Here is a 15,565-nt window from a genome sequence, read left to right on the forward strand (position 1 = left end):
CCAGATGGGGGGCGGAGAGAGAACTTTAGGATATTGTATGCAGGTGCAGCTGCGTACATGATAAAGGCTGCTGACACCACGAAAGTTTCCTATGCAAACGTCATGCACGTAACATGTTTGGTGCACGGCCTCAAGCACATGGCAGAAAAAGTTAGGGGGCCAAAGAAGGTGTCACTCGAGAAGAAAGTTTTTGTGAAGGCGACAAGTCAAAGAGTAACATACCGAGCAATGATGCCAGACGTTCCCCTGCTCCCTGAACCTATTGCGTCACAAGAAGGGGAACCTGGCTGGAGGCAGTCGATCTCTACGCCGCTCACTTCGACACCCCGAAGGACGTGGTGAACACGTTTTGTTCCGAGGACAGCGACGCAGTCGGAGAAGCACAAGCGCTCTTTGAAAAGCCAGTGCTAGCTGTGGAGATACAGTTAGTGAGAACGCACTTAGTCTTCTTTGCACGAGCCATCCGGAGGCTTGAAACGGGAGGCCTCCTGCCTGTCGAATCCTTGGATGTGGTGAAAGGTGTACACGAGGGGCTCGCAAAGGTCGGTCGGCGATCTGTTTGCTTCGGTTCCTGACGCCACCCTACCGAGGGTTGTGCAGGCGCACCTTACTTTCAGTCTTCGTGTATGTTCCTCTCACAACGGGCGACGTAGGGAGGTCATTTTTGACAGTACTCAACGGTACCTGGTGGCAAACATTTCCTTCAACAGTTCATATCATCCAAACACCGCCTCCTATTATTATTATTTTTTTTAAATATCCCGCTTTAGTGGCCTTTCACTGCAACCCCAACGTATCCAGTTAAAAAGCTTCATATACAGCTCGAGTTTTTACCGCATATATGACACATTTTTACTGCATGTTTTGACCAGGTTAAGTGCACAGATGCGTGCATGTTTCATTACTTTTCACCGCATATGACGGAACGAGGCCATCGTTTTTCTTCTCATGTTATTACTAAGGTTGATGGGAGCTGTACTTCTAGTCGTTGCAGTCTCCGGTCCACCCTTTCGGCACAAACCAACAAAAAAAAATGTTCTCGAGACTGACGTCACAGCCCTTACTCTCTCATACTATACACAATAATCCCTTGGTGATTTCTCCTGAGATTTCATTCAGAAACTGTTAACAAATTGCAACGCGTTCCACAACAGATGCTCGTAACACATATTCTACACAAAGGAATTCATCTTACAAGTCGTGACGTCTTGTAGAAATATTCTTTTATTTCTTTGGGTTGACTTATTCGTTTGTGTCATCAGGTGAGGAGATGCAGGGCGTAAACGAAGCATTCATCATAAACAGAGGAAATGAATAAAGAAAGGAACACAGAGGCAAAACGGAAGCAATGCAATGCATGTTTTTCATGGAAGTAAACACTGGTTAGCAGTTCAGAGCCATTGTATGTCTGTCCCTTCGTTGGTTGTTTGTTTGTTTGTTTACGTTTCACATATGTCACCACCTCTTTTTACCCTCTGCCTGTTCGTGAGTGAGAGTTTCAAAAATGTGAAACACAAGTAAAATACGGCGGAATACAGATCGCATCGGAATAGCGTTCGCCTATCTGTGCATGAGCATGTGCTTCTTCAGATGTCTGCATCAAGGACATGCGACAGCCCAGGACTGGTGCACTTTAAAGTGTACGCGGCCTCTAAGCACTTGTATGGTCACCATCCCAAGTGTGTCGTGGCTGCATGTTAGGTCACAGGTTCATGCTCTGGCTGAACTAGCTCTAGCAGCAGCTTCTCTAACTTTGTGCGTTCGTCCTCTGCAGCACAGAGGTTGCACTTGTATGGCTTCACACCCATGTAGGTCTTCTTGTTTCACTGCAGGTTTGTGCTGTGCCTCAGCTTTGCAGAACAGAGAACGCTCCTTTGTGGTTTCTCACCCCAAGCTGTCTGCTTTTGATATTCTACACGACAGGGACTGCACATGTTTCACACCGCAAGTTTGGGTTGTGGATGAACACTGCAGGACAGAGGTTGCAATTTTATGGCTGCTCAGCCGTGTGTGTTCGCTTGTGACGTGTCAAGGTTCCGCGCTGTCTGAACTCTGCGTGGCATAGATGGCACTTGTATGGCTTCTCGCCCGTGTGTATCCGCATGTGCTGTTGTAGGTTCCCGCCCCTGCTGAACTCTGCATGGCAGACATCGCAGTTGTATGGCTTCTCGCCCGTATGTGTCCGCTTGTGCTGCTGTAGGTGCCCGATCAGGCTGAACTCTGCATGGCAGACTTCACACTTGTATGGCTTCTCGCCCGTGTGTGTCCGCTTGTGCTGCTGTAGATTCCCGTTGTAACTAAACTTTGCGTGGCAAACGTCACACTTGTATGGCTTCTCCCCCGTGTGTGCCCGCTTGTGCTGCTGTAGGGCCCCGCTGCGGCTGAACTCTGCGTGGCAGAGGTGGCACTTGTATGGCTTCTCGCCCGTGTGTGCTCTCTTATGCCGCCGTAGGTTTCCGCCCCAACTGAACTCCGCAGGGCAGACATCACACTTGTATGGCTTCTCTTCAGTGTGTGTTCGCTTCTGCTGCCGTAGGTGCACGCCCTGACTGAACTCCGCAGGGCAGACATCGCACTTGTATGGCTTATCTGCCGTGTGTGCTCGCTTGTGCTGCCGTAGGTGCACGCCCTGACTGAACTCCGCAGGGCAGACATCGCACTTCTATGGCTTCTCTCCCGTGTGTGCTCGCTTGTGCTGCCGTACGTGCCCGCCCTGACTGAACTCCGCAGGGCAGACATCGCACTTGTATGGCTTCTCTCCCGTGTGTGCTCGCTTGTGCCGCCGTAGGTGCGCGCCTTGACTAAACTCCGCAGGGCAGACATCGCACTTGTATGGCTTCTCTCCCGTGTGTGCTCGCTTGTGCCGCCGTAGGTTCCCGCTATGACTGAACTCCGCAGGGCAGACATCGCACTTGTATGGCTTCTCTCCCGTGTGTGCTCGCTTGTGCTGCCGTAGGTTTCCGCCCCAACTGAACTCCGCAGAGCAGACATCGCACTTGTATGGCTTCTCTCCCGTGTGTGCTCGCTTGTGCTGCCGTAGGTTCGCGCCCTGACTGAACTCCGCAGGGCAGACATCGCACTTGTGTGGCTTTTCTCCCGTGTGTGCTCGCTTGTGCTGCCGTAGGTGCCCGCCCTGACTGAACTCTGCAGGGCAGACATCGCACTTGTATGGCTTCTCTCCCGTGTGTGCTCGCTTGTGCCGCCGTAGGTGCCCGCCCTGACTGAACTCCGCAGGGCAGATATCGCACTTGTATGGCTTCTCTCCCGTGTGTGCTCGCTTGTGCCGCCGTAGGTGCCCGCCCTGACTGAACTCCGCAGGGCAGACATCGCACTTGTATGGCTTCTCGCCCGTGTGGGCTCGCTTGTGCTGCCGTTGGTGCCCGCCCTGACTGAACTCCGCAGGGCAGACATCGCACTTGTATGGCCTCTTCTCAGTATGCTTCGCCACATGGTTGTCGTCACTTCGTGACCACGAGAATGCAGAGGGATAGATGTTGCACCCAGAACCCTTCTCTCCCATCTGTATATCCGTCGGAGGAGGAGTGGAACACTTTTCAGACTCATTGTGACACTCTGCAAACATGTGGCATTCGAGGCTGGCATTCGACATGCATGCGAGTGCACGTGGCTTGCTCTGGTCTCGATGTCGCCCAGCGGGTTGGTCATTCATAGTGAATAGTGCAGTGCCGTCGGGCTGCAGTTCAACTGTTGTTGTGCTGAACTGTGCACCTGAAGAAGCGCAACTAGAGTATTCTTGATCACAAGTGCCTTTAGGCTTGCCCTTAATATGGAGCGTATCAGTGTTCCCTCTTGCGTCTGAAATTTCACAAATCGGACATTACGACGGCATAACAGACAAGGAGCATCTCTGATTCTCGATCTATGAAAAACTAGATGGCACCACATTCACAAAGCTTTGTCAGGCCGTTCACGTTCCGACTCCACAAATAATCCCCATTGTGTATGACTGAGGCCACGAGCTCAAAGCAACTCACACCACTCCGGTATTTGCCAAGGAGTGAAGTGTAGGACTATCGCTCCGAACAATCTAAGCTCAATTCGAAACAGTCACAGCATTTTGTTTCTTTTCCTGTATGAATATTTTTGTTAATTTTTGTTTCAGTGTCGTATAATTAGGTTATGCTTAAATATGCACAGTTATATCTCCGCCATCATGTGACCCCGAATGTGCAGGAAGGGCTTCCGGGCCATTATGCGCATTTGACACAGCTAAGCCATTCCAGTGAAAACTAGCCAACGATGTACTAGCTCAACCGTTTCGAGTAGACTGGAAAAAATCGTTCATATTTCGTTACTGGTGTACATGGAACATAAGTTCTCTTTTTCGCCACTCTCGCAGTAGTTTCGGCTGAATTGCATATTAAAATTAGAGGGTGGATATTTTCACCCACGTGGGTGTTTCAGAATCTGTTAGACGTTAAGTACGGCTTGCAACTAGGATGGTCCACTCAACCTGCCCTGTGCCCGCTTGTGCCCGAAATCACGATTTAAAAGTTAACCCCTTGATCGTTTTGAAAAATACCTAATTTTGTTCACTATATTTGTTTGTTTTTTTCCTTTGCAGTACGTGGCATTCCATAGAAGGTGGCACAAAAATTTCTGCTCTATGTAAATCGATGGCCGAGATGTTACATTCTGCAGAAAGGTGACAGAGAGAATACACAAATGTAGGAAGCCCAAAGTATTCGGTAAATTCATCAACACCCGAAATATAGAAATGCTTCGCGAATGCCCCTGAGAATGAATGGGGACCAACGAAGAGCAGACGGCGGGACTTTCTTTGTTGACAGAACACCAGTGATGGCTGCTTGCTAAACCAGCCACACAGACATCGTCCTCCATGCCCGAAGAACTCAGACTCATTTCGTTCTTCGACAGTTCGAGGAAAGAACGAGTGTTGAAAGCAGTCAGTCCTGCACCGGAATGCTTTGAGTGTGCTCTGATGGCTTAGCCGCGTTGATCTGGGTACATGCAGAGTGATGTAGTACTTATGATGAATTTGAAATTGACCACTAAGTAATTGAAAAAAAAAACAAAAAAAAAAGGAACTGCAGCCGATGGGTCTTTCTAGCTCTCCCAGCGGCATTAAGTCACACCGTGCGTAAAGAGGAGTAACTGAGGTGTGACAACAGTACGACTTGAAAATAAAACGTAACGCTCTCCTTTGAACGGATTCAAGAAGTCGGATATATTCGCGTTGGTGTAAGGGTCCCAGAAATTATCACTATATTCCAAAATAAGACGGACTAATGTTCTGATAGCTGTTAACGCAGTACGAGCTGTGCATTCACGAAAATGACGTTTAAGAAACCATAATTTCTTGTCAGCCTTCTTCGTTATGTATTGGATGTGCATATTCCAGAGCAAGTCTGATGTAAGAGAAACGCCCAGGTATTTGTATTTGGAGACCCTCGAGAGATTCATTGAGTTAATACAAAAATCGAAGGTGAGCGGTCTCCTTTTGCGAGTGGCACTCATGACCACACACTTCTTTATGTTAAGAGGTAACTGCTAAGTCTCACAACAGTCTGCTATTTTCTGCAAACAATTATTTAAACCTGCATAGTCATCACCGCCACTGATCTCTTTATAGAATACACAGTCATCTGCAAAAAAGTTCACTTTAATATCGCTACCCACGCTAACATCATTTATGAAAATTAAAAACAACAAAGGACCCAGGACCGAGCCCTGGGGGAACACCGGGTGTAACTGTTACGAAGGACGAGTCAGCGTTATTCGTGTGGGCAAATTGTTTTCTACTGTAAAGGTAATTGGAAAACCAAGTATAAAGGTCATCTCTTATAATTTCCTTCAACTTTAATAATAGTCCTGTGAGAAACTCTATCAAATAAAAGTAACGCAAACTTGTCAACGAGCGTCTACAACTTTAGCAAGATCATGGGTTGTGTTCACAAGCTGTGTCACTGCGCTTAGGCAGTGGCGAAAGCCATGTTGACAGGTAGAGAAGAAATTCTTACCTTACAGATATTTGGAAATATGCTTATATACGACATGTTCTAATGCCTTACTACATGTGCTCAGAAGGGATATCGGCCGGTAATTTGCAATGTTTAGTTTGCAACCTGTTTTAGGAACTGGAACAACCTTGGCTATCTTCCAATCGTCCAGGAGCTCCCCACGTGTCAGAGATACGTTGGGACTAAGAAGGCACTTGGTGCCCCACTCGGCGTACCGAAATTAATGCATACGATGCATTTTTTAAATTGAAATTTATCTCTAATCTAATCTGTCTAATCTTATTACCGTGCCACACGGGCAGTCTCCACTGAGGCCAACGTCCATCGAAAATGCGTGTGGCGCCATCAAGCGGGTGATGCGTCAACTTCTCAATGAATGTTGGATCCAATGTTTTCTGTTAGGTTGACACATTACGTTCTAGGGGAACCTACCTGCATCTTCAATGGTCATCAATCTCGATGGTCGTTCAAGACAGCCCTTGTGACAGCGGTATTGGTATTAGTGCGTTCAGCTACAGCATTAAGAGTTTAAGCTGATCTTCAGAATTACAAGGTGTCCTAGCAATTGTTTGCGCTCACATCATTTTATACCCAGAACGCACTGTCACACTCAATCTGGATCGGTGCATCGGTGCATTGAAGACTGCCCATGTGTCACGGCCTGGGTTTATAAATGCCCTTGAGCACTTTGTATTTACCTTCAGGTATTGAATCACAGTTGCGTCCCATCTGGTCCAGCTCTGTTATGATTGCAACATTGTAAGGCTCTGTCTTCACTTCTATGATTGGATGTTCATTGGAAGATTCCTCTCGACGTTCTTCTTTAATGTGACACGTACCAGATGTCACTCCTGCAGTAAAACAAAAAAAAAAAAAAAAAAACGGAAGAAGTAAGCCATATTGCAAATCTCATGCGACGGTTTATCTCCATAATGAAGCTAATCACACTACGTTGTAATCTGTCCGTGCACATTGCATTCAAAAACGTCGGTCGACAAAACCAGAAATACGGGATGCGATAACCACATGTATGACATCTTCCTAAGCCACGCTCACATGTGCCACGTTTCGCTCCTAGTCGTACTAGCCCCTGCATTTTAGTACCCCTTTAAAGTAATGCATACAGATATGTTTCTTTGCCTTTAGCAGAAAAAAAAAAGAAATGATCTCTAAGCTATATGTGCAGGAGTTGAACCCGTGCCCGATAGTTTGGCACAAACGAAATCACATCGCACCAATGGGAGTCACGTGGCAATGCTCCTCCTGCTGATTGGTCGATTGGCACAACCAACTTTTGAAGTTTTTGCTCACTGACCGATCTCCACTAACTCCAGTTGATGGTCCCCACTCACTGCCACCAGCTCTGAGCTGGCCTGTGTGAGCGCTCCCTTACAAACATCTGTCATACTACTATTATAACAATAATATTAATAATAAAGTTGTACCTTTATATCGTAAGACGACTACGATAATGAGTAGAGCCTGAATTTTTAAAAAAAAATTGTGTTAGGTTCAAAATCCTCATTTAGGCACGAAAAATTCGATTCCGTATTTACATCACCGTGTCCTCTTAGTGACCATCTTACTGTTTGTGCAGATATGCAGTTTGAACACCCTCCACCTAAGAAAAAATGTAAAGTAATTAAGTTGTACAACAAAGCAAACTTTGACGTCATTAACGCTACATTGGCCTCCTGTTTAACGGAATTCACTGAACGATCTATGCACCGAACAGCGGAGGAGAGCTGGTCAGTCTTCAAGGAGCTATTGAATGGCCTGGTGACTGCTCATGTACCATCGACCACTATATCACACAATCCATCAGCACCGCGGTTCAACCTATCAACTAGGCGGTTAATTAACAAGAAGAAGCGTCTTTTCCGCAGAATTCGTCACGACCCGAACCCTGATCGCCTGGCCGCTTACCGCGCATGTGCAAAGCTATGCTCCTTCGCGATTAAGAAAGCGAAAAAGGACTTTTACGCGGACACCTTACCCAATGATGACACAAAATCCACGGAAGTTTTGGAACGTGTTAAATCCGGCTACCACTCAAACAATTCAGTTAAGTGACGATGAAGGCAACAGCCTTCCCGAGAATACCATCAGTGAAATATTTAATGAAAGCTTCGCAACTGTGTTTATCTCGAGTAATATCCGTAAAAATCGTCCTGTCCAAGAAATCATCCTACCGCCAATGAACGAAATCTCAATCTCAGCAAACGGGATCGCTAAGATAATTGACGGTCTCAAAATATCTTCGGCTTGTGGATTTGACGGTATAAACGCCAAAGTACTGAAAAGTACAAAAAGGATATCTAGCGAGTTTCTGGCAATCATTTTTTCGCAATCACTCTTGTCCAGCATTGTCCCTCTAGACTGGCGCTTGGGGAGAGTTGTGCCAATTTTTAAAGGAGGGGACCGTAGTGAACCATTGAATTACAGACCCATTTCTCTGACAAGTGTTCCTTCCAAAATTCTTGAACACATAATCTATTCAAATCTTTCTTCCTTCTTGGAAGCCCATTCTTTCTTTTATCAACACCAACACGGATTCCGTAAGAAATACTCTTGTGAAACCCAACTTGCCAGCTTCGTTCATGACCTACAAACTGGCCTGGATAATAGGGTGGAGACAGACGCTATCTTCCTCGACCTCAAAAAGGCGTTCGACAAGGTATCTCACACGGGTCTTCTTTATAAATTATCTCGTTTAAACCTTCCCCCATCTCTCTTAACCTGGATCGAACAGTTCCTATCCTGCCGTAAACAAGCCACGATAGTTAACGGTACCTTATCATCCTTCTGTTCTGTCACGTCGGGTGTCCCTCAGGGCACCGTTCTCGGTCCGTTATTATTCCTCATATACATTAACGACCTCCCCACCAACATCACTTCAAAAATTCGGCTTTTCGCAGACGACTGTGTGGTGTACCGAGCAATATCGAGTATATCAGACCAGGTCATATTACAACGCGATCTTAACTTAATTGGTGAATGGTGCAAAGTCTGGCAAATGGAACTCAGCTTGCCGAAGTGCGTATTTGTTCGTTTCACCCGTTCCGCACAACCTGTAACTGTTACCTACTCTATCTCCAATCATTCTCTTTTCCCTTCCACATCATGCAAGTACCTGGGCCTTACCTTTTCATCTAACCTTTCATGGAAGGACCATATCTTAGCCATCTGTAAGAGGGCCAATTGCTCACTTGCTTTCCTTCGACGCAACATAAGACAAGCGCCCTCAAATGTTAAAATAATTGCATATAACACTCTGGTTCGACCTCAGTTGGAGTATGCAGCCTCGATATGGGATCCCCATCAGTCATATTTGGAAACACTTGTTGAGTCAGTCTAGAACCGGTGCGTCCGCTTCATCCTATCGGACTATTCCATTCAATCAAGTGTGTCCTTAATGAAACTTAATCTAGGTCTTCCCTCTTTGACATTAAGGAGGAAGTACCTTCGGATCTGCTTATTCCACAAATTTTTCTACACTACATCCCTGAGTCAGCTATACATCATTCGGGCCCGGTATATTTCTCATCGCACCGATCACAGTCTGAAAGTATCACGTACTATCTCTCGCACAGAGTCCCTCAGACACTCTTTCATACCGCTCGCCGAAACCGAGTGGAACTCACTCCCACAGAACATTGTTGACATCGCAGATCCCCTAACCTTCCGCAGGCATTTACTTTCCCATTTGTTTCATTAATAACTCTGTTGTCACATAGACCTCCTTCCCTAGGTCTACTGTGTCCAGTGTACCATCGTTATTGCATTGAATTACTATTGTTATTATTGTTATAATTCTTGTTTGTTCTCCTTTTAAACTAATAGTGTGCAAAGGCTGTTGTAAGTTTTTTTTCTTTATCGTCTACCCATGTAATGACCCTTTGTGGTCCCTTGGGTTTTGGAATAATAAATAAATAAATAAATAAATAAATAAAAATGCCATTACAGGCACGGCACTATAAATTGATTTTTTTCTCATCGTAGCACTGAAAGCTCAAAAGGAAGCGAATAAACCTGTTTTATCCGCAGGAAGAATATGGTAAATGGTAGCTGTGACTGTTTTCCTTATGTTTTGCTGCACGAAATGCAAAACTTTTTGGTCCTACTATGGTCACAAGACTTCTGTTCATTGCCACCTGTTCTACAACACTTCACAGGAGGATTTGCAGAATGTACCGTAATCTCAGCGTATTAGCCACAGCTTACACACATTCTTTATTTTTATTTTTATTTTTTGCTTGCAGGCGCTCTGCGGCTTATCCACTGCGACGACATCGAAATAGATCATGTAAGAATAAAACACTCAAAAATAGCCCTACTTGCAAAATAAACTTCAATATAAATAATAGGAAAATCCACCCTGCTTAAATAAACTACGACAACTTTGAAGAATAAACACCTTCGAAATAAACCTTTTAAAATCCACCGTCCCTGATTGGTGGACAGCTGACGGCTCAACATCCTCCGCGGAAGGTAGCGTGCTCATCGTGCTTGGGACTACCCCGGGTAAGAAGTGTGAACGAGGATCTCGCTCCACTGGAAGTAGGTTGTCTGTCTGTATGTGACGCGTGGCCAGTGTCGCCAACTTAGAGGGGCGATGCCGTCTGCTTTGGCAGCTGGCAAATTTTTTTCGTCGTGCAACTTGGCCAGCTTTATCTCTCTCTGTCTATCCTTTTTTTTTCTGTGTGTGTGCATGCTTTCTTAACATTTCTTTCCTTGAGATGGTCCGCTGGATGGGGAAACGAGCATTTTGGAGCGATGGGTCCTGAGTATGCTTCCCGGTGACAAATCGTCGCTCGTTACCGAGTAGGTGCTGGGGTTTTCGGATGAAATGATGTTTTTTTTTTACTTTGCAGCTCAAATTCTCTATAAAGGCCCTGAATCCTGCTTATGCCAACCGTATCAAACGAGCATGTGTGCTGCAATCCCTACAAAACTGCTGAGGCAGCCGTAGAGATTCAGATTCGAAGCGTTGTCTCCTGGCTTCAATTCACATTGCCACCATTTTAAATTCCGCTCCGTGTAACAGATGACGTAATAGCATCCAGTGTGGATGACCGTCGCCGCGCAATCTGTCCACAACACCGCCATGGCTATGCTCTTCCCGCCATCCTCCCGAAGCTCGTTAGCCTAGTCCGCAGCTCGGCTTGCTCAAGGGTCAAGAGTGAATGCCCGGTATTTATACGCGCATCGTCCTCATCACTTTAAGACTCGATATTTTGTGTAGCTGTTATGCAAAGAAATGTAGTTGATAACAATACAAACACGACTAAGAAACATCACAATAGGAAGTTCTGGAAAAGGGAACATTGTATCGCCCATAAACTATCATACGGAATATTACCTTCCTACACCTAACCATGATTTATTTTAACTGCCTTTATTTTTAGAGCGTGTATTTTTAAGCGGTTTATTATTAAAAAAATATTCTAAACGGTGAAGTTTTAAGCGTTGATTCTTTAGTATTTTATTTCGAAATATTTATTTCGGTGTACAGCCAACCAACGGTATAGCGTACCTTATCACCATTTTTGCTCCGGAATTTTCCGCATAGAATTCCGGTTTTAACGAAAGGGCCGACACTGTCTTTGGAACAGCACCGCCCTGCCAATGCACGAACAACGCGTAACAGGGTCAAGACCACATTCGAGTAGACTGACCTTCCCCACGAGGCCACTGATCCCTCGATCCATGAGAAACCCCTTGCCCTTGTTACACGTTCCTCATGGATCGATGGTTGTATGCGTGTCTGAGCAACTTGTACTCCGCCACCAATTTGCTGGTGTCCTCACAAGGGTTTGAACCCGCAACTTTGGGACCAGTAAGTGAACACGCTAGCAACTGAGGCATCGAGGCCAGAGGTCTGAGCGGCATATCTACAAGATCTTACTATCTTCAACGTATAGTTTATACGAGGATTTTACCATCAGCATCACCTCCTGGTGAAGGCTTGCTGCACTGCTGTTGCTGTACCTGACCCTCTTCTGGCTGGCAGGCAAAATCGGGTGGCTCCGATTTCACTTTCACGATCTGACCACTGAACTCTGGTGAGAGCTGCATCTCTTCAGGTTGTGAATCCGAGGGGCTGGAACTTGATCACTCAAGGACACAAGGATCTCTCGCCTCTTCCTTCGTGGGGAGTAAACTGTTGGCTGTCATCGTCCCGTGTAAATTATGAGTAAGAGAACATTGGCTCCGGAAGTGAACAGTTGCTGCAGGCTCAAACAAATGTGCGTATCAATTAAAGGTAATCGACTCACTGTTTGTCCCCAGAGGGCCTGTATTCAGGGGTCTTCAGAGAGGCCATCTTCGAGGGTTCCCAGTCAGGACAGAAGTCATGCCAGAGAGGGGTACCCTGTACAGATTGTTTCTTAAGAAAGAAACATGATGCTTGTCGAAGAGTAACAACGAGACGGAGGGACCACCACAAATTCTTTCAGGTTACTCCCAGCATGAGCGGATCAAACTTTTTCTCTCGACTTTTTACTCCCCGCTCGGGTCAGGTTACTCCCAGGTGCCTGCGGTTTTGACTCATTTGAATATCGAAACTCAGGGATGGATGTTGTAACGCGTGTTTCAGGATTCTTAATTTTAAGTAATTAGTCTCGTAATTGCACGCTCTCTTCGACAGCATGTCAACCTGGCCATAGAGCTCGGCCGCAAAAACGACGTTTGTACTGACCTCGTAGTTTCGTTACGAAAATTCAGTAAAGTAAGTTTTGTCACGATCTCACAGCTCAGTAAAAGAATAAGAAGGAAAAAGAACGACGGTTGTGATCAGGAATCCGGGGAATCGAATCCACAAAGCTTATGAATCTCGAATCCTCTCTTTAAAAACCGTATCAAAAGCCTCGGGGAAAAAAGTACTTCTAATGAAGAAAATTTCAAGCACAATTTCATATCTTTGTCTAATGAAAAACAAATTCAACAATAGTTTACTTCGAGGGGGAAAAATATATCGTATACTCGTTCTTAAATGCAATTTATGTAACATGTCGTTCTTCCACTATGGGAAATAACTACATAAACTCTGAGACTTCCACAAATCTGGGAAACAATCGAAAAGTAAAACCGCATAAATTTTCAACTTCGAACCAAAGAGTTCTTGCCTAAACTGTTTCAGTGTGAAGCAATATAAACAGACAAACAAGAAAACATCCACTGGCCAGTCAGGATTTCGGCACACTCCTTATGTGCAAATAAAAACAAAGAAAGAAAAAAAAAGACAAAACGCAAACCCGGTTGGCGGATTCAAAAGATTCAATACTCCGTCTCTTGCCATTGGGATTCCTGAATCCCTGTCTAGGATTTGAGGATTTGGTTTGCCCATTCCTAGTTGGAAAGGAAAAGATTCCGCTATATTCCCCCGGATGCTATCCACCTCATCCGCTGGTTCTATAATCACATGTCATGTCTGTTGTCTAGTGTTTAGCTCGGAATGCATTTTTTTCCAAATATTTTCATGAGCTGGCGACCGTGTGTGCTTAGAGAGGTACCGTGGATTGTGTAGTACTAATTAGGAATACAAGAATACTGAGACTGGTGCCTATCAGGGAAAACAGCTTGGCAAACAACTACACGAGAGTCGTTAAAATCTTCCATGAAGGTGATGTTGCCGAGACAATACCACCTGCCTTGCCCTATGTGGACAGTTCTTCAAATTCTTTTCAGATAATCGAGGTTCTTTTCTGTCGGTTACGCGGACGTTTTTACGCAGAGTTATGGAAAACTAGAACACCAGAGAACACGTTAGCATGCACACCTTAATGTTGATGCAGTTCTTTTCCCTTATATATTCACACAAAGAAACCCAATCCTGTTAGCTTTCCTTTCAAGGGTACATGTAGTAAGGCTTCATTGTGGTTTTGAAAACTCGCTTCCAAAAATTAGAACACATGTTGCAACATTTAATTATATCCGCAGGTAATGTCAAACGTCTACATAGAACTCACTGTTTTCTGAAGATGAAGCCTCGTTTGTCACACTTGCTTGTGCATGGTGTCTGTGTCCTGTTCCTTGAGGTTGTTCTGTTCCAGGTGCTTCCCCAATTGTTGCTCGTCACAGAATATCCTGGATCAGTATGTTAGCACTGAACAAAACATTTCATCAATAATGACAACGAGGAGTATGTAGATTTATACGTTGAAAGCGATTAAAAAAAAACGTGCCGGGAAACAAACAAAGGACGACACAACACACAGCGCAGCACACATGTAGATTTAAGCGCGTCATGTCAGTCAGTCAACAGTGAAGATTCCCATGTCATTTTCATTGACAGAACCCCACGTTGTTTTTGCCTCCAAGTGAACAGTAAAGGCTCCTTCTAAGTGACACTCGAAACTACTTTGTCATTAATAGAAGCGTACTAGAAGCTATGGTGGGCTAGTACTCGTTCTCAACCTACAAGCTCGTGAGATATGGCCTGTCTTCTTACAATGGAAACAGACTGCCGATAAGAACGGGCACGCTTGCGATGCGTGCTTGGTGGATGCGCACCTTGAACACCGTTAGATTAGATTCTTTCATCTTAAGCAGTCCTTCCGTACTATCTTCTTTGGCATGCGTAGCTGTGGCATTACGGGCCGCGCTTTCTAATGCTTGCGCCTTATCACATGCCTTCTGAAATGTTAGGTGTTTGTCTTCCGTAAATAAGACCCTTTGAATTTCCACACGCTGTACCCCACAAACAAACCTGTCCCTCAGGGACTCGTCCAAAAATGTGCCGAAATTACAAGTTTCAGCAAGCTTCCGTAACGCTGCAGCAAAATCCTTAATGCTTTCGTCGTCTAGCTCAGTAAGTCTGTGGAATTTCGCTCGTTCACCAATGACAGAAGGCTTCGGGGTGTAGTGCTCCCGCAGTAACTGCAGTATCTCTTTAAACTTCTTTTTTCGAAGGAGCGTCCGGGCTTGTGGGAGAATTCAAAAGTGCGTATGTTTTTGGCCCGATAATACTAACGACGGCGTCGACCTTGTTGTCATCCTCAACGCGGTTGACATTCAAATAGGACTGAAGTCTTTCTTCATACGCCGTCCAGTCACTAGTAGACTCGTCAAAACACTTCAGGGAACCTACTTGAGCAATGCGTGTTGCCTTATCCCTCGAAGTTGTTACTGTACTGCTGTGAGATTTCTTTCCGGAGATGGTTGATCGTACGTCCAGCTCGTCGCCAATATGTTGTGTCTAATCCACGAGACGGTGAGTAGCCGCAGAACATACTTTTATTCTGCTCATACCGAGCGCTCGACCCGGCAGCAGCATGAGTGAAGCACAGCCAACAAAAGACGCGCACACAGCAAAACAGGCAGCTTATCTACCTTCTGCGCACATAGCATACCGGTGCTAACTTTGACTGTCATCACACAACAATAGTAAACTATGTCATACTTCTATACTATACTACCCTACCAGTTAACCGACGATTTATCATCTACGTGCCTCTTGCACTTAGTGGTGTAAATCTATTCCTTCAATCGTACTCTAAACCCGCATTCCCACACCAGGAGGTGACACTTACTCGCAGGACAAACAAAGGCGCGGTGAAAGA

The 15,565-nt window shown here is 45.4% G+C and overlaps 1 protein-coding gene across 2 annotated transcripts; it reads right to left on the bottom strand.

Moving 5' to 3' along the window:
* Positions 1–1,206: 1,206 nt before the first annotated feature.
* Positions 1,207–15,510, bottom strand: LOC135374616 (zinc finger protein 184-like). 2 transcript variants are annotated; one of them, XM_064607577.1, is made up of 6 exons: positions 15,094–15,510; positions 13,973–14,090; positions 12,281–12,375; positions 11,945–12,172; positions 6,701–6,853; positions 1,207–3,816 (listed from the first exon to the last, which is right to left on the bottom strand). In XM_064607577.1, exons 4-6 carry the CDS (start codon positions 12,078–12,080, stop codon positions 2,663–2,665), a joined length of 1,443 nt encoding a protein of 480 aa, XP_064463647.1. In that variant the 5' UTR covers positions 12,081–12,172; positions 12,281–12,375; positions 13,973–14,090; positions 15,094–15,510; the 3' UTR covers positions 1,207–2,662. The 2 variants fall into 2 exon arrangements, with proteins under 2 accessions (XP_064463647.1, XP_064463648.1); XM_064607578.1 differs by having other exon boundaries at positions 13,973–14,109.
* Between the last annotated feature and the right edge of the window lie 55 nt (positions 15,511–15,565).

Source organism: Ornithodoros turicata, unplaced genomic scaffold (genome assembly GCF_037126465.1).
Source record: "Ornithodoros turicata isolate Travis unplaced genomic scaffold, ASM3712646v1 Chromosome86, whole genome shotgun sequence".
In the NCBI taxonomy this organism is placed as follows: domain Eukaryota; kingdom Metazoa; phylum Arthropoda; class Arachnida; order Ixodida; family Argasidae; genus Ornithodoros; species Ornithodoros turicata.